Source organism: Polypterus senegalus, chromosome 12, assembly GCF_016835505.1.
Source record: "Polypterus senegalus isolate Bchr_013 chromosome 12, ASM1683550v1, whole genome shotgun sequence".
In the NCBI taxonomy this organism is placed as follows: Eukaryota; Metazoa; Chordata; class Cladistia; order Polypteriformes; family Polypteridae; genus Polypterus; species Polypterus senegalus.
Genome location: NC_053165.1, coordinates 14,316,098 through 14,335,804, shown reverse-complemented (window position 1 = coordinate 14,335,804; position 19,707 = coordinate 14,316,098). Strand labels below are relative to the sequence as shown.

At 41.2% G+C, this 19,707-nt stretch overlaps 1 protein-coding gene across 4 annotated transcripts in view; it reads right to left on the bottom strand.

Moving 5' to 3' along the window:
- LOC120539908 (sodium-coupled neutral amino acid transporter 3-like) overlaps positions 1-19,707 on the bottom strand; it is a 117,320-nt gene that overhangs the window by 50,309 nt on the left and 47,304 nt on the right. For all 4 annotated transcript variants that reach the window (XM_039770237.1, XM_039770235.1, XM_039770236.1 and 1 more), the window contains one exon: positions 8,352-8,467. In XM_039770237.1, coding sequence (XP_039626171.1) covers positions 8,352-8,467 — 116 coding nt within the window. The remainder of the gene's footprint in view (positions 1-8,351; positions 8,468-19,707) is intronic.

Sequence of the window (19,707 nt, the reverse complement as noted above, 5' to 3'; positions counted from 1 at the left end):
GGGGTCTCCTCCCGGTTGGACGTGCCCGGAACACCTCACCAGGGAGGCGTCCAGGAGGCATCCTGATCAGATGCCCGAGCCACCTCATCTGACTCCTCTCGATGCGGAGGAGCAGTGGCTCTACTCTGAGCCCCTCCCGGATGACTGAGCTTCTCACCCTATCTTTAAAGGGAAAGCCCAGACACCCTGCGGAGGAAACTCATTTCAGCCGCTTGTATTCGCGATCTCGTTCTTTCGGTCACTACCCATAGCTCATGACCATAGGTGAGGGTAGGAGCGTGAGATCGACTGGTAAATTGAGAGCTTTGCCTTATGGCTCAGCTCCTTTTTCACCACGACAGACCGATGCAGAGCCCGCATCACTGCGGACGCTGCACCGATCCGCCTGTCGATCTCACGCTCCATTCTTCCCTCACTCGTGAACAAGACCCCGAGATACTTGAACTCCTCCACTTGGGGCAGGATCTCTCCCCCAACCCTGAGAGGGCACTCCACCCTTTTCCGGCTGAGGACCATGCTCGGATTTGGAGGTGCTGATTCTCATCCCAGCCGCTTCACACTCAGCTGCGAACCGATCCAGAGAGCTGAAGATCACGGCCTGATGAAGCAAACAGGACAACATCATCTGCAAAAAGCAGTGACCCAATCCTGAGTCCACCAAACCGGACCCCTTCAACACCCTGGCTGCGCCTAGAAATTCTGTCCATAAAAGTTATAAACAGAATCGGTGACAAAGGGCAGCCCTGGCGGAGTCCAACTCTCACTGGAAACGGGCTCGACTTACTGCCGGCAATGCGGACCAAGCTCTGACACCGGTTGTACAGAGACCGAACAGCTCTTATCAGGGGGTCCGGTACCCCATACTCCCGGAGCACCCCCACAGGATTCCCGAGGGACACGGTCGAATGCCTTTTCCAAGTCCACAAAACACATGTAGACCGGTCGGGCAAACTCCCATGCACCCTCCAGGACTCTGCTAAGGGTGAAGAGCTGGTCCACTGTTCCAATCTATCTATCTATCTATCTATCTATCTATCTATCTATCTATCTATCTATCTATCTATCAGAGCTGTTCTGTGGCTCTTCTCTACTTCACCCCACGCTTTAGCCATCACCCATGCACTACTGCCCTACTTAATGTGGTTTACACTCTTAAGGTCAGCTACTTAAGTTATGACGATTCATACCCCATATGTTCTGGGATGGCCGGGTGCCTCTGATAAAACACGACATTGTTTCATTAAGACCTGCTGAGCTACACCAGCTGTTTTCTGTGCCAAGCTGTGCTGTGATTTATAGCACAAATGGAAGCAAATAATCCCCTTTGAAGCATTTTTGAAGGTCAGTTGGTCACTCTAATGCCTGTTCCCATGCCCTGAGCCCATTCTCCTGTTGCGGACAGTGTGTGGGGTGAGGATGGAGGTGGGGGTGGGCTCCTGCTTCTATTGGATTTCTCTAGTTAAGCATTTTGTTGTCTACCATACTAGTGGGCTCTCATGGAAATATTTGGAAATCTGGCACAACCGTGTTTTTCACACTCCCAAGTTCTTTCTTTAAAAGCCGCTGGATGAATGAAGCAATCATTTTGCTGGCTGAAAGTGATGGATAGATGGACAAAAAAGGCATTTGTCAAAAATCATAAGACACATCACAGTTATAAATGTAATTTAGCAGCGTTTGCAAGATGCGTTGTTCTCATAGTGCAGGCTGGGAGCGACTGAGCACCGACACGCACAAAAACTCTGAAACCTTCAAATAAAACATTTCCAAATGGAAAGAAGTGCCATTTGCAGAGAAATGAAACGTGAAACGAGCACTCAGGGCGCATGCAGACCCCTTTGCTTATTTCACATTTTGTGGTTAACTCATCAAGCAGCACTCAATATTCCAGAATGACCAAGCAGACAACAAGATTTTAGGAACTTTTGCAAATTTACACTATTAAAACTAGCCAGGAACAAATGTAAAAATATTTGATATCTCTTGCCCAACATGCACCTTCAGTGCCCATCATCTGTATTCATTTGTGTCTGAACCTCTCTGGACCGGCGCTCCCTTCCCATAAAGCCTGCTTCTCAGACTCTGTCATTTCAAGGCATCTCATTCAATTCCTGTCTGCTCTGATACTCCTCATCCTTGAAGGTGACTCTACACCGTTACTCGTCCTCGTGTGTCTAACACTCGCACTTCCTCGTTCAATCGCATCATTAACGCCAACCTGATCAATCAGATTGCTGACATGGAATGGACACACACACACACATACACACACACACACACACACAGAGTTCTTAGCATTTTATTATTTAGTAGATTAAAAACTGAATTGTCACCTCAACACAAGTCATTAGACCCTTTTCTATGACAATTGAAATTTTGCTCAGAAGCCTCCCATTCTAATGATCATCACTGAGATCTTTCTGCACTTTCTTTGGAGCCCACCAGTGCTTTACTCAATTGAATGGACATGACTGGGAAAGGCACACAGCTGTCAATAGAAGCTCCCATAGCCTCACAAAAAACCCAACCATGAGGTCAAAAGAATTGACAGCAGATTTTAGAGAGAGAAGCGTGTTAAGGATCAGATCAGGGTAAGGACACAAAAAAATCCTGCAGCATTGAAGGGTCCCAACAGCACAATGACCACCATAATTTTTAAATGAAAAAGTTGTGGATTAACCACAATTCTTTACAATTCTTCCTGGAGCTGGCCACCAAGACAAACTGAACCATCATGGGAGAAGGGCTACCGTAAGAAAGGTGACCAAGAACACAATGGCTGAACTCCAGAAAACCTGTGTGGAGATGGGAAAGAACTTCCAGAAGGACAACCACCACTGCAACACCTGGGCATCATGACAGAGTGGACAGGTAGAAGCCACCGCTCAGAAAAAGACACGAGGAGAGCTGCAAGAAGACACCTTAAGATAGATAGATAGATAGATAGATAGATAGATAGATAGATAGATAGATAGATAGATAGATAGATAGATAGATAGATAGATAGAAACTTGTAGTATAGTAGGCAGGATTAGATAGATAGATAGATAGATAGATAGATAGATAGATAGATAGATAGATAGATAGAGACTTGTGGCGTAGTAGGCAGGATTAGATATAGAAAGCTGGTGGAGGACTCGGGTGGTTCAATGGTTCACTTTTGCCCCCTTTACAGTAAGGACTGGACGATTATTAACCCTTTACAGATGGTAAGCCAAATACCTCACCCCTGCAATCCAATTTGAGGCTTCAAAAGAATTAAAGCTGTTTTTGTTAAACACTCTTAAAATGAATTTCTTATTAAATAACTGATATTCAATAAACACAACATAAATGAGTATGTTTTAGACCACGACTAGTGCTCTTGGCCACATGCAACACAATGCCTAATAATGTTGATTGCTGTGTAAAATGAATGCTCAATGAACGTTAAATACTGTATAACCACTAATTATATCAACATACCGACTAGAATAGCAAATGTCACTCTGCATCACACGGCAGCACTCCGGCGCTTTCCAAGGCGGCTGGTGTCAAGTAACAAGAATTTAAGAATGCTAGCTGATATAGCAGACATCCTATTTTAGTGAAAAAGAAGCAGCACGGGGAGTCAAAAGTGACAATCAGCTGATTGCCTTGCTTAGCTTGAAGCCCCAGAATAAACTCATTATAAGGGATGTGACGGGTGGCACTGCCATGTGCCAAAAACAGAGAAACAAGAGTGTTGCGCTCTGTTATTATGAAGATTTAAAAGCACAGAGGCATAAATCGAAACCATACAAGTCAGACTTTGGCCTCCAGAGCACAACACACTCTTTTCCAGACTCATAACCACAGTCAGGCTGAAAGCCGATTTATAATCAAAAGGAATGTTGTAAAAGAATTAGGATTCACGGCTCTCTATTTCTGCAGGACACGTCACACAGAGAACAAGTGGCCTTATCAGGCGTTTACGTCATGAGAAACGCCACCAGTTGCTAATAATAAATTCAGCCTACCACCGATGTTCCAGTGTCATGTCCTCCACCTTATCAGTAATGACGTATCCCAGTTGACAGCACTTACTTCGGGGAATGGAGAAAAGGGACAAGCTGCCCATCGCCTGAAAGTCAGACTTGCTCTCTGTTTACACCATTCTTCTTAATAAACCTTAACCATACTGTAGTTTCATTCTTTGTTTTTATATGGCACTGATGTTTGTGCAAGGGTAAATGGCAGCGTAAACTGGCCCAGAATGAGAAAGTATGGCTGTGTGTGTGAGTGTGTGCTGAGAAAGATTAACTACCTGTTGGGTCTGACCTTATGCCATTAGCGGTCAAGGCAGAAATGAAATCCCCTCTACCCAGAAACACATTAGCAGGATACAAAGGATGAATACCTCTTGTGGTAAATGACAAATAAAGACAAACTGCCATAATCATAAATTAATATTAATTATACAAGGGATCCAGAAAATATTCACTTTCATGCACACTGTTGTTGTACATTTCACATTGCCAATTTTTGCCCATTAATTTACACACAATATCCCATAATGACATGTTTTAAGAAAGTTTTGCAAATTTATTACAAATTAAAAATTGAATTCTCTCATTCATAGAAACATTTAAACCCTTAATTCAGTACATTTCAAGTGGCCCTTTGGCAGCAATTCCAGCTTCACGTCTCCTTAGGTAAGTCTCTACAAGCTTTGTACACTTATTATTATTATCCCATTATTCGTGGGAGATCCTCGTAAGCTCCCTTAGATTGGATGGGGAGCATCTATAAACTGGCATCTTCAGGGGTCTACTCACATGTTCTATGGTGGGTTTGACGTCTGATCTTTGGCTGGGCCACTCAAGGACAGTCAGGGACTTGGGGCTGTCTTGGCTGTATGCTTCAAGTCATTGTCATGCTGAAAGGTGAACCGTCACCCCAGTCTGAGGATGCGTGTACTCCAGAGAAGGACCGCTCTGTATTTGGCCGTATTTAACTTTCCATCCACTCTGACCAACCTCCCTGTCACTGCCACTGAGAAACACCCCCAGAGCATGATGCTGCCATCACCGTGCTTCACCCTAGGGATTGTATCAGGCAGGTGATCATCAGACATAGTGCTTGGAGGTCTGCCCAAAGAGTTCAGTTTTTTGACTCATCAGAGCAGAGAATCTTTTTCTTTATACTGTCAGAGTTCTTTAAATGCGGTTTGGAAAACTCCAAGCAACACTACGGTCAACGGTCATGGCTGGCCTTTGGACAGATTCTGCCATCTCATCAGAGGACTTCTAAAACTCTCTTAGAGTGACTGTTGGGTTCTTTGGGACCTCCGTGATCAAGGCCCTTCTTGCTCAGTAACTCAATATGGCAAGATGACCAATTCTCAGAAGAGTCCTGGTGCTTCCAAACTTCTTCCTTTTCACACATATTGACACCAATGTGCTCCTGGGAGCACTCAAAGCTTTAGAAATGGCTTTATCCCCCTTGGCCTGATCTTTGCTTCACCGCCATTTGATCATGGAGGTCTACAGATAGTAAGATCCTTATGATTTGGTTTCTGTCCTGATATGCAGTGTGAATTGTGGGACCATCTATACACAAGTGTGTTATCTTTCTAGACAATGTCCAGTCAAATCAGTTTGTGACAGTTGGGCTCCAATCAAGTTCTAGAAACATCTCAAGGAGAATTAAAGCAAATGAGATGCACCTGACTACAATGTGGAGTGCCACAGTACAGGGTCGGAAAGCTTCCAGGATTGAGAGACTTCATTTGTTGATTTTTAATAAATCTGCTGACCTTTCTGAAAACACGCTGTCACTTTGTTATTATGAGCTATGGAGTGTAGATTCCATCCATCCATCCATTATCCAACCCGCTATGTCCTAACTACAGGGTCACGGGGGTCTGCTGGAGCCAATCCCAGCCAACACAGGGCGCAAGGCAGGAAACAAACCCCGGGAAGGGCGCCAGCCCACCGCAGGGCACACACACACACACCAAGCACACACTAGGGACAATTTAGAATCACCAATGTACCTAACCTAACCCACGCAGACACAGGGAGGACATGCAAATGGAGTGTAGATTGATAGGAAAAATGTCAAATGTATCCTAAATCTACAAGAGAATAAAGTGTGCAGAAGGGGCACTTTGTCTTCCCATTCAAGCATCGCATCTCGAACTTCTTTGAGTCTCGCTGCACTCTCTGAAAGTGGCTGAAACTACTGGGATTAACTTCACGTATTCTGGGATGTGAGTCATCTGTGATGCTGACACTTCATCAGGCAGCCCATCTGTTTAGCTGAGGAGATTTGCAATTCACAAGTCATACTAATGTTCCCACTCCTGATGCCCCAGCAAACCTCTGAGTCAGAAACTTCATATTTTCAAACTACAATTCAGAAAAACAAAAATACAATCTCAAGTTGTGATCACCATCACTTGTAAAATGGATTAAAATGTCCAGATGTATGAGAAAGTAAAGTATTCATACGTGGCTAAGGATCTGCATTGGTATCTGGAAGGTTCCCGGTTCAAATGCTGTTGCTGCCAGGAGGGATCCTACTCCATTGGGCCCTTGAGCGAGACCCTTAACCTGAAAGTTGCTCCAAGGGTGCTGTACAAAGGCTGACACCATGCACACTGACTCCCAAATGTCATGTGAAAAGATAATTTCCCCTCAGGGATTATAACAGTGTACCAAATACAAAAATGTGAAAAATTTAGAACTCACCTGTGGTGAGAGTTAACATAAAAAAAGTGTTCTACACGGTATGATTAGTGATGGCACTGAAGTGGATCTCAGGCCATTTGCTACATTATAAGGGGTTTGTTTAAAGATAGATAGATAGATAGATAGATAGATAGATAGATAGATAGATAGATAGATAGATAGATAGATAGATAGATAGATAGATAGATAGATAGATAGATAGATAGATAGATAGATAGATAGATAGATAGATAGATAGATAGATAGAGATAGATTTTAGCGTAGTTGGCAGGATAAGACAGACAGACAGATAGATAGATAGATAGATAGATAGATAGATAGATAGATAGATAGATTTTTTTAGACCTATAAATATCTGGGAGTGCAGCTGGATGGCAAATTGGACTGGACTGCTAATACTGATGCTCTATGTAAGAAAGGTCAGAGCAGACTATACTTTCTGAGAAGGTTGGCATCCTTCAACATCTGCAGTAAGATGCTGCAGATGTTCTACCAGACAGTTGTGGCGAGTGCCCCTCTTCTACGTGTGGTGTGCTGGGGTGGCAGCATAAAGATGAAAGACGCCTCACGCCTGGACAAACTTGTTAAGAAGGCAGGCTCTATTGTAGGAGTAAAGTTGGACAGTTTAACTAATCTGTGGCAGAGCGACGGGCATTAAGCAAACTCCTGTCAATCATGAAGAATCCACTGCATCCACTGAACAGTGTCATCTCCAGACAGAGGAGCAGCTTCAGTGACAGACTTTTGTCACCGTCCTGCTCCACTGACAGACTGAGGAGATCATTCCTCCACCACACTATGCGACTCTTCAATTCCACCCGGGGAAGTAAATGCTAACATTAATTTTATTTTTATTTTTTTCATTTTTTTCGCTGCTGGATTATGTAAATTTCCCTTTGGGATTAATAAAGTATCTATCTATCTATCTATCTATCTATCTATCTATCTATCTATCTATCTATCTATCTATCTATCTATCTATCTATCTATCTATCTATCTAGTATAGTAGGCAGGATAAGACAGGTAGATAGATTTTAGTATAGTAGGCAGGATTAGATAGATAGATTTTAATTGGCTTTGAATCAGTGAATGAGACTTTGTAATGAGCAGGATCCAATCAGAGAAGGGCTACGTAATAAGTATGAACAAATCAGATTTCGATTAGTGTCTGTGTTTTTAAAAGTCTACTTTTTCACTCGTCCACATTATAATGCTGAGCTGGCATTTTCAGAAGTACACCGCTATGGAGAGCGTTTTTAAAAGTCTCCATTTTCATGGGCTTTGTGGACAAAAGGAGACAACATAGGCTAATGTCAGCACTTTCAAGTGAAAATTCAGAAGTGTGCATGGTACTTGAGTTCTGGTGTAGGTCATCAATCTGCGCAGAGAATGGCAAAACCTGTCTTACGTGACAAAGTGCCAAGGCTGGCAAGTAAAAAAAGGTAAAAACCACCAAATCATCAAAACCCCGTCACCAACCGAACAAAAAAGTAAACCTTAAAATGCCACACTTGACTGACTTGTTATCTCTGGAAACTCACCTGTCAACTTTCAGAAGCCCCTTCTTGATACGACCTAAACAACAAAATGGCTGCTGACATATAAATGAGAAAGGAAAAGCGGAAAATTACACTTACAGAAAGAGGATGACGCCAGTATTGGCCATGGCGTACGCTAATCCCAGTATTCCACTGCCCATGATGGCATTGCTCAGGTTAAAGATAGACATGCCAAATGAAGTCTTTCCTTCAAACTACAAGGGAAAAAAAAACAGATTTGTTACAACATAAGAATAAAGAGAAGAGTGAATAAGGATTTCAAAGCTACAAAAGAATGTCTGGGTTCATAGTCCCTGCCTTTATTTTATACATCACCATTCCTATGAAGCTCTATGCAAAGCAATCAGTCGCAATAAATCGCAAATAATATCATAAAACACCCATGGCCCTGTTCAGGACAAAGTGGGTTAGAAAATGACTGACTGACATTACAAATCTTTCAGTTTATCTGCCTATCCAGTTCTAAATTGACATAATTCAACTGGAGGGTTGCACTCTCAAATGGCCACCCGTTAACACAAAGCCACAATGTCTCCTATTAATCTCAGTAAGACTTTAGAAAACCCAGAGAAGGACCCCACACAGACATAAGGAGAGCATGTACAGTAAACTCCACAGAGAGTGGCCAAGATGTGACGTAATGTTGACTGATTACCTCACTTGTTAATGTGGACATACAAAATGCTAAGGTCTGTCCATCTGTCACACCATTACTTGCAACTCCTAGGGTAGAAGCTTGATATTGGTCTTGATTGAAAGCTTATGACTCCATACGTTCTTCTAATTCAAAAAAATGTGAGATAATTGCAACCTCGGCAAACTGACCTGCGCTCGAGGCTTTCTTATGGCAAAATGATAGGTGTTCTGCCGAAGCTGAATGATTTTTATTTCGGGATCAAAAGATGAAACAAGAACAAAACAGGCTCAAAACGAAAGAGGCAAATCGATCTTTTGCCAAACCCGAAACGTGACACAAGAATCAGAATCACAAACTGGAAAGTAAGTCAAAAAAACAAAAATTCCAAGAAGGGCACATGAAGTCTTTTATTTCTATTCAATGACGTCACACGAGCACACTCCTGGGGAGTACTGGCAGGTTGTTCTAGGTCAGAAAATGGCATCGCCTGTCAATATTCAAAATGGCGCCGTGATAAGATGCTAAAAAATTACAACTTAGGCGGGAACCAGGATTGAATGAAGAAAAATGCTTTAATCAAATTCCTTGACCTCAGAAACCCTAGAATAGTCATGAAGAAGTCTCAGAAACTCCTCAGGAACGTGTAAATGAATTAATAAAGAACACCCATTGTAAGAGCCAAATCTTTTACGTGAATGTTAATGATAAATTTAATAAGAAATTTGCTTAGTTTTTGAACATGAATATAATGTAGCTTAACAACGATAATGGAAGATTCAGTTTAAACCCCTATAAGTTATGGAATGTTCACAATCTTAACTCTGTGTGACAGCAGAATGGCCCTTAGATTGAAGTTGGACAGCTAGAAAGACAAATGAACTGTTAGACAGATAGGCATTGAGGGCAAACAGTTTTCTGACCGTTACGTTGTTACATTACGTTACGTATGTATATGCATTTTGTGGTGAATGAAATAACATATACTGTAGAAACCTTAAGAAATGTGTGGAAGAAAAATGAGACTTAGGGGGTCTCATAGTCATTTAGGGGTAATATTGTATATGAAGTGTTTTGGTATGCTTTTCATATTAAAAATATAACATCTACCTTAGAGGTAGCATAAAGGAGTAATAAATGTCAGAAACTTGTTTAAGCGTATCAGGAAAACCAGATAAGAGAGAAAAACAAGGAACAAGAAGGTCCTGGGTGATGGTTCAAGAAGTTGGCTGACTATCACGTACCCAGTAAGATTTGACAGATGTCACACATACAGGAAGAAGAACTGAAATAGTATTATAAGGGCTAAGAATGTAGTAGAAATGAGACTTTTATTTTGCGGTATGTAGGCTGGTGGATGCTCTCTGCTAAAACTCCTCATGTCTTTTAGCCAATCAGGGTGAATGAATGCTAGCTAGTGAACCAATCAGGGTAAGCATTAATTCAGCACTGGTATGTAAATTCAGTTATCTATTAATATTGCTGTCTTTACTTTGTGACCATTCCATCACAGGCTCTGAGAAATAAAAGATATAATGGACAAGCTTCCTCCTGCCCGGTTCTTCAAGTTGATTACTAACAGATATCGTGAGAGAAGGCTGCCGGGACGCCCCTTAAATGGAAGGATGGGAGAAGGCAGCTACTTGTCGACACTGCCTCCCCCAAAACACTAGATGGCAGATTCCCTGGAGTGTAGCAGTGCCCGCATTCCCACATGCAACATGGAGTTCGGTTTCTCAGCCCTGTTGAGTGCCGTGTGGCTGGCGGCGCCAGGGGGAGCTGTCGAAGGACCTGGGGAGTCATACTTTCCCTATAGCCCGGAAGTACTAATGAATCACAAGGACGGGAGCCCCTGGCTGATTAAAGAACTTGAGTTCTCCATCTGGCAAGTCACGTGGGAGGAAGAACAGAAGCACTTCCAGGTCGGGCACTATTTAAAGGATGGCTGAAGACCCAGCAAGCGAGCCAAAGTCGGGTGGAGGTGCACAAAGCTTGCTGGGAGGTGTGGAGGAGAAGATATAGAGACAGAAAGAGAGAATTGTGTTTATTATTGTGCTTAGTGATTTACTTGCCTGTGATATTGCGGCTGTGGTGCTTTGGGTACTATTTAGAGAAGAAAGAAGATTAAAAACACTTCTTATTGCTTTTACTTTGTGTCCTGATATATAGATAAGTTAACGGTTTCTAATACAAATGTAATCTAGATGTTTAATCCCCAAGCAGAATACCATAAGTTTCACTTTTTCGATTTTTTGCATGCATCATTAGCTTTTTTATCTTATTTTTTTGTGGGAACCCATTTGCTTTGAATTTCACTAAAATCTTTAAAAAGAAGTCAATTGGACTGTGGTGTTTTTTTGCCTGGTGAGTCCTATTAGTGCTGAAATGCTTGTCTGGTAGCTGCATTTGAACTATTTTGAACTATTTGGAAACCCTCAACAAACAGAGCTACACCCACCACAATAACAGGCAGACCAAAGTGAAATGGCGGAAAGAAAAAGAAGACATCTGCTGAGGAGGAGGTTGGGAGCATACACTGATTACAGCATGTTGCCTCACCCACCATATGGCAAAGCACCCGGACTGACATCCGAGTGCAGCAGTGCAACGGGTGACACCTCAGCACCACACTGGAACAGTGTGATGTTTTTTTGCAGTGGCTGGAATGCCAATCCTGCCATAAACCCCCAAGTTTTCCCTGTAAGTTGGAGGACCTGCTTGCAGGACTGGGTGCAGATTAATGTCATACTCAGGACAGAGCAACTGCAGGTTAAGGGCCTTGCTCAAGGGTCCAACAGAGTGGAATCTCTTCTGGCATTTACAGGATTCAAACTGGGCATCCTTCCGATTGTTGGAGCAGATCATTAGCCTCAGAGCCACCACTCCAGCCACAAGCAAATCGCAGAGGCTGATGACATGACGAGGAACACCACAAGAGGAAGAAAAAGAAAGAAAAAAAAGCAGCACCATCTTCTGAGTGTCAAGTGTGGGATACAGACTGCAGGAACGACAAACACAGAGAAATACATGAAACCGGAGGTCCGCATGTACCTACTGGGGCTAAACTGATGAGCGTCAAGTGTGGGATACAGACTGCAGGAATGACAAAGAGGAAGAAATACAGGGAGGAGTGGCTGAGGGACAACTCTGGGAATGTTCAGAAGTGGCCCAGCCAGAGCTTAAAGTTGAACCTAATCCAACATCTCTGGAGAGACCTAAAAATAGCTGCCCACAGATGGTCTCCATCCAACCTGACAGAGCTTGAGAGGATCTGCTGAGACGAATAGCAGAAAATCCCCAAATCCAAGTGTGTGAAGCTTGTCGGGTCAAACTTAAGAAGACTTGCAAAACGTGAAGTGGTCTGAACACTTTCTGGATCGACCGTACAGGGATAATAAACTGAGCTGAATCTTTGCGTATCTTCTGTGTTTGACTGCCTGACCCCATTTGATCTGAATAAATTAAGCAAGTCAAGTGAAACCTCTGTATATATCTCTCTCTCTATATATATATATATATTCCAACATCTGTCTGTCTGTATGTCTGTCCGCTTTTCACGAGAGAACTACTTAACGGATTTAGATTGTTTTTTATTCTATAATTTTCATGAATATTCCGGTTGATTTTGCGACTTCTCTCATTGCGCTAAGTACCATAGTTTGCTTGCGGTACCGACTTATTTGCGCGAATCTCAGACAGATGCTACGGGCTGAAGGGAGGGGGGGGCATGGTCCTACACACTCACATGCCAGCCGTATGACATATCTTACCTCCACTAAGCTAGTGAACGAGCGAAATACTTAATGGATTTAGATTGGGCTTTTTTCTATAACCTGCTTGAACATTCCGGTTGATTTTTGTGACTAAGAATCATAGTTCGCTTGCAGGAGCGATATATTCACGCTAATTCGAAGCAGAGGCTCCAGGCCGAGGGGACATGAAAGCGTGACGTCAGAAGTAGGGAGGTTGGTCTCGTCCGATGCGGGAGATGGACGTCTGAAGTGGAGCTCCGCTAGCAGTGGTGCTATTTTTCATATTATTTGCTTATTATTCTGAGATATCCTGTATTTATTCGACCCGAGAGGGACCGCTACAGTATATGTAAACACATATAAACATGGCCAACAAGAAGGAAAGAACGAAAGAATCGAAGACTAAAGCTACATCCAAGCTGCGATCAGCAAGCCCTAGCTCGAGATACGGCCTGTCAGAGACAGACCTGGATCAGATGGGCGAAAGTACAGACTCCTCGGGACCACGGTCCGCTACATCGTCGCCGGCTGAGAGCGAAAAGGGGAGCGAAGGTGCGATCGTGAGTGCAGATGTGGATAGCTCGCCGATTGGAGAGGATTACCTGAAACTGGAAAAGGCCGGGAGGTCCGCGGCTTCAGTTACGCAATTACGCGGGACTGGAGCAGCGGGACACCGCTTCAGCAGAGTCTGCTGCTTCATCTACGGCACAAGAAGGCACATTTGAGCTATCTGAACTGAAAGTGTTGCTCGCTGAGCTCACGCAAGATATAAAGGAAAGCGAGAAGGCTAATGAGAAAGCAACGGCAAAGGCACTTGAGAGACTGAAACAGGAATTAAAACAGGAGATGAAACAGGCCAATGAATGTCTGCGACAGGAAATCCAACAGGCAAATGAAAGGCTGCGACAGGAATTCCAACAGGCAAATGAAAGGCTGCGTCAAGAGGTCCAACTTGAACTTCGACAGGTGCTGGGCAAAATTGAAGAGCGCATTGAGAAAAACTCGGCTAAACTGAGCACGCTTGCTGATCAATTGGAGCATCTTAGTGAGACATTCACGAATCGGATCGAAATAGCGAACATCTAGCTTCCAGTGCCGAGGAAAGAGCAGTAAATGCCAGTTCGGAATGTAAAAAACTCGGAGAAAAACTTGGAGACAGACTGGCTGCTTTAGAAGATGGCAGTAGAAGGTATAATGTCAGAATTGAAGGCCTGCCGGAGAATCGAGAAAGTTTAAACCCTGTGAAATTCGAACTGAACTTTTTCTAAAATAATCGGGGCGACTTTAAAGCAGAATCTGAGATAGCAGCGGCTTACACGCGCACGCTGATCAAACACCGTCAGACCCGACCAAGATCTTTTATAGTTCGTTTTGAACGATTATCATTTAAGTTAGAGGTGATGGAACTCCTCAGAAAAAGGAAAATATTATATATGAAAATTGCCACATTCGCGTCTTCCTGACTTCTCTCCAGCAACAGCTATTAAACGCGCAGCCTTCTATAATATTAAACAGCGGCTACGGCAAGCCAATGTCAAATACGGCCTCCTGTATCCGGCAAAACTGAAAGTGGAATGGCAGGGTCATTTCTATGTTTTCCTAGCAAGGAGGAGGCAGAAAATGAGTTAAGAAAGCTGATCCCGGACTATTCTGATACATAATTGTGAGTCATGGCGGTAAATGATAAAGCTAGGATTAATAATCTACTGTCTGATCTATTTGTTTTAAAATACGGGTTTTTATCAGCATATATTCTCATATTCTTATTATTACTTACTTATTATTATTATTACTTACTTATTACTTATTATTACTTAGTATTACTAGGGCTAAATGTTTATGTTTTATTGTGCTTAATTACGTTTTCCTCCTCTTTTTTCTTTTCTAATTATTTCATGTGTACCCTAAATGAGACTGTTCAATATCATACCCTTGGTTTACTGTTATTGCTATTACTGCATTAAGACTTGTTATGCTTGTTTTGGACACATCTTTAACACCATCACCTGGGTTTATTATCTGGGGATATCATCTTAATGCACTAAAATTGCTGAAGATTATATGTATGTGTATGTGTATGTATATATTATATATGTGTGTATGTATGTGTATGTATATATATATATATATATATATATATATATATATATATATGTGTATATATATATATATATGTATATATTAAGTGCAAAATTCTTTTTCTTTTTTTCTTTTCCTCTTTTAAAGACTATATTGGTAACAGATATCTCTATCTTTTAACCTTAAAGCGCCACTGCATGAGGGCTTGATGTGCTTTGGACGTGCTCTGTCTCTGGGTATGTCAGAGGACTGGGACTGCATGAAGTGGGTTTTAGCCTCACCTGGGGAGGCAAAAGGGAGGGTGGGGGTTAAGGGGAAGAGAAAGAGAGCAGGCTTGATCTATATCTAATCTATCATCTCAATCTTTATAATTATAACTATCAACGTAATAATAAGCTGCATGGCAACAACTCTTGGGGAATAGGAAATTAAGACCTAAACTATTTCACTTCCAGTTAAGACTATAAATGACATCAAAAACTCAGAATCAGTGTCTCCATGATGGGACAGTTAACTTCGTAAGCTGGAATGTTAAAGGCCTGAATCACGAATTAAAGAGAAAGAAAGTACTTTCTCACCTAACAGGTCTAAATGCTAAAATAGTATTTTTACAGGAAACCCACTTACTAAGTAAGGATCAGTTCCGAAAAGACTGGACTGGCCAAATGTTCCATTCTAGTTTTACAAAGAAAACTAGAGGGGTGGGAATTCTCATACATAGAACAGTACCATTTGTAGCATCAGATGTAGTATTGGATCCTGAAGGGAGATATGTGATGGTCATGGGAGACTTATCTAACTGTAAAATGATTTTGATAAATGTTTATGCACCTAATGTTGATGATAAGGAATTTATACAAAATTTATTTGCATCCATTCCCAATCTGAACACTCATAAACTTATAATGGCTGGGGACTTTAATTGTGTTCTAAATCCACTTTTAGATAAGACTTCCTCCACAGGGGAACGCAACTAACACCGCAAAGATAATTACAAAGTTTATAACTGATCACAACTTATCAGATCCCTGGAGGTTTTTAAACCCAAATTCAAGAACATATTCTTTCTACTCACCAGTACATCATTGCTACTCAAGGATTGATTACTTCTTTATAGATAATAACTTCTTGCCTAAGATTAAATCTTGTAAATACGATGCTATTGTTATTTCAGACCATGCTCCGATGATCTTGGAGCTGAAATTACTAAGCCCCATACACTCACCCCAGATGGCCTCAATCCGCTTCTATTAGCTGACGAGAATTGTACTGAATTTATATCCAAACAAATTGAATTCTTTCTAGAGACAAATACATCCCCTGAGATCTCTGCAGGAATACTCTGGGAAACTCTTAAGGCCTTCTTAAGAGGACAGATTATCTCATATCTTTCCCACAGAAATAAATCCGAAGCGAAGAAAGTAGCAGAGATAAAAAGCGAAATTACTAAAATAGATGAAGAACATGCCAGACTACCAAGCGAGACTCTACATAAGAGGAGGCAGGCTCTACATTCAGAATTAAACCTCTTGACAACTAAAGAAACCGAACAACTAATTTACAAATCCAGACATCATTATTATGAACATGGAGAGAAAGCTAATAAGCTTTTAGCAACAAATTCACAAGCAAGATATGCAACGCAATCTCGTAATTACTAACACGAATGGAGATAAAATCATCGAACACAAAAATATAATGTACACTTTTAGAGACTACTATAAATCCCTATATACTACTGAGTTTAAAGAAGACAATATACAATCTAATGCATTTCTGGATAAATTACAGATACCACAAATTGACGCTTTTAGTGTGGAGGAACTCGATAAACCTCTGTCATTATCAGAATTACTGGATGCTATAAAGTCACTCCAAGGTGGAAAAGCAGCAGGCCCTGACGGCTACCCTGCAGAGTTTTACAAGAAATTCTCCGCTCAGCTAGCTCCCTCCTATTAGCAACATTTACAGAAGCCAGAGATAACCAATCTCTTCCACAAACCTTTCGCCAAGCACTAATCACTGTCTTTCCAAAACAAAATAAGGACTTATTACAATGTGCATCATACAGACCAATTTCACTTCTGAATAACGACGTTAAAATACTCTCTAAAATCATAGCTAGAAGGATGGAGAAAGTGCTCCCTCGTAATATCACAAGACCAAACTGGATTTATTAGGGGCCGACACTTATCTTCAAATCTTCACGCCTGTTTAATGTAATATACTCACCAACTAAATCAAACACCCCAGAAATATTATTATCATTGGATGCAGAAAAGCATTCGACATGATTGAATGGAAATACCTTTTACTATTTTGGAGAAGTTTGGGTTTGGCCCAACATTTGTGCATGGATTAAATTACTGTATACTAACCCAGAAGCTTCAGTTTGCATCAATAACATTTGCTCAGACTACTTTAAACTAGAACGTGGCACAAGACAAGGATGCCCTTTGTCACCACTGCTGTTTGCAATTGCCATTGAACCACTGGCAATACATTGTCGAAATACTGATCAGATAAAGGGGATTAGCAGAGAAGGACTGGAACAGAAAATCTCATTATATGCAGATGACATGGTACTGTATATATCGGACCCAGAAAATTCTGTGCCTGCAGTCTTAGCAGCACTCACAGAATTTCAAAAGCTCTCTGGTCTCAGAATTAATCTGAATAAAAGTGTACTCTTTCCAAGCATATAATATTAGTGAATTCATTGCAGAACAGTTTAAATACCTCGGGTAAACATCACAAGTAAACATAAAGCTCTTTATCAACAAAATTTCGCGTCTGCATGGAAAAAATTAAACAAGACTTGCATAGATGGTCAACCCTTCATCTCACACTAGCTGGAAGAATTAACACTGTTAAGATGAATATTCTTCCTAAGCTCCTTTTTTTATTTCAAAACATACCAATATACATTAATAAATCGTTCTTTAAGCAATTAGATTCAACAATAACCTCATTTATTTGGAATTCTAAACATCCACGCATCAAAAGAGCGACCCTACAAAGACAAAAGGCAGAAGGCGGCATGGCTCTACCTAACTTCCAGTTTTATTACTGGGCAGCAAATATACAGGCGATAAGAACCTGGACACAAATAGAAGAACATACACAGGCATGGACCGCAATAGAAGTAAAATCCTGCAGTACTTCTTTGTATTCCTTGCTCTGTGCTCCAATAAACACACGTTATCGGCAATACACTAATAACCCAATTGTGCTCCACTCACTTAGAATCTGGAACCAATGTAGAAAGCATTTTAAGACGGAGAAGCTTCTTTCTGTGGCACCCTGCAAAAGAACCACCTCTTTCAACCCTCACAAACATATGCAGTTTTAATATCTGGAAAAATTTGGAATTAACTTGCTTAGAGATCTTTATATAGACAACGCCTTTGCATCCTATGAACAATTACATTCCAAATTTAACATTCCAGCTACAAATTTCTTTCACTATCTTCAAATCAGGAACTTTGTTAAACAGAACCTTCCAGATTTTCCTCATCTTGCACCCTCATCCACGCTGGAAAAATATTGCTCAATTTCAAGGAGTTAGACTCCATCTCTACAATATATAAAATCCTTTTACAATCCCTTCCTTTCAAAGATCCAAGAGGACACTGGGAAAATGACCTCTCAATTAATATATCAGAAAAGGAGTGGAAAGTAGCAATGCAGAGAATTCACTCAAGCTCCATATGCGCAAAGCATACAATTATACAACTCAAAATTATATATCGAGCACATCTGTCTCGACTAAAACTCTCCAAAATGTTTCCAGGGCATGATCCAACCTGCGAACGTTGCAACCAAGCCCCAGCCTCACTAGGTCACATGTTCTGGGCCTGCACCAAATTAACATTATTCTGGACAAAAATTTTTAATTACCTCTCAGACAGTCTTGGACTCACAATCCCTCCTAACCCATTAACAGCTGTGTTTGGGGTTCTTCCAGAGGGTCTTAAGGTGGAGAAAGACAAACAAATTGTGATTGCATTCACTACACTGTTGGCACGCAGACTTATTCTGATAAACTGGAAGAACCCAAACTCTCCTCTTTTAAGTCAGTGGGAAACTGATGTGTTATATTATTTGAAATTGGAAAAATCAAATACTCAGTTAGAGGATCTGTGCAGACTTTTTCAAAACATGGCAGGATCTAATCAGTAATATTTTGAAATGAGTTTATAAAGCACAGAGAATTTGTTGATTTAGGTATTTTTTACAAGCCTTAAATTTTACACCATTTGGCTTGCTCTCTCTCTCAAGGGTGGGGATCGATCTGTTCTTAGCATAATTCTTTTTTTTTTTTGTAAAAACTTGATTACTATGTATTGATTATAATAAAATTAATAAATAAAAAAAAAAAAAAAAAAAGTAGAAGTAGGGAGCCGGGCAGGGCCCTTCTCGCTGTCCTGTTTCTCTACTACGCGGGTGGAGCTGTGGGGGACGGCTAGTACAGTACAGTATAAAGTAATCAGACATCTGTCTGCAATGGCGTAGCTGGAGTTCACGCCACTCGGGGCGGGGCGGTGCTTCAATTTGCCCCCAACATATCTGAATATGTTAACTTATTTAAATAGAAAATTAAAATGACGTATAGAGAAAATTTAAGATAAAAATTGCAAAGATTTTTTCATATGTAAAGAAACAGCAATCATTTTTCACATATAATTATTTATAAGCAGCAACTAGACAAGAATATAGTATAGACGCACTCATAAGCCGTGTTCTAATTATTAGTTTAATATAATTACACTGTGAAAACCAGAAACCAGTGTAGTGTACAAGTGATAGCTGGGGTTGTTTTCTGCGCAGTGCAAGAACGCATTCGGATTGATAACGAAACGAAATTATAAATTAGTTATTTATCTTTCTAGAAATTATTATCGGTGTAATGTTTATGTTTATTTTTGTTATGGCCTCATAAATTTCAACTGCTGTGTCCGATGCTGTC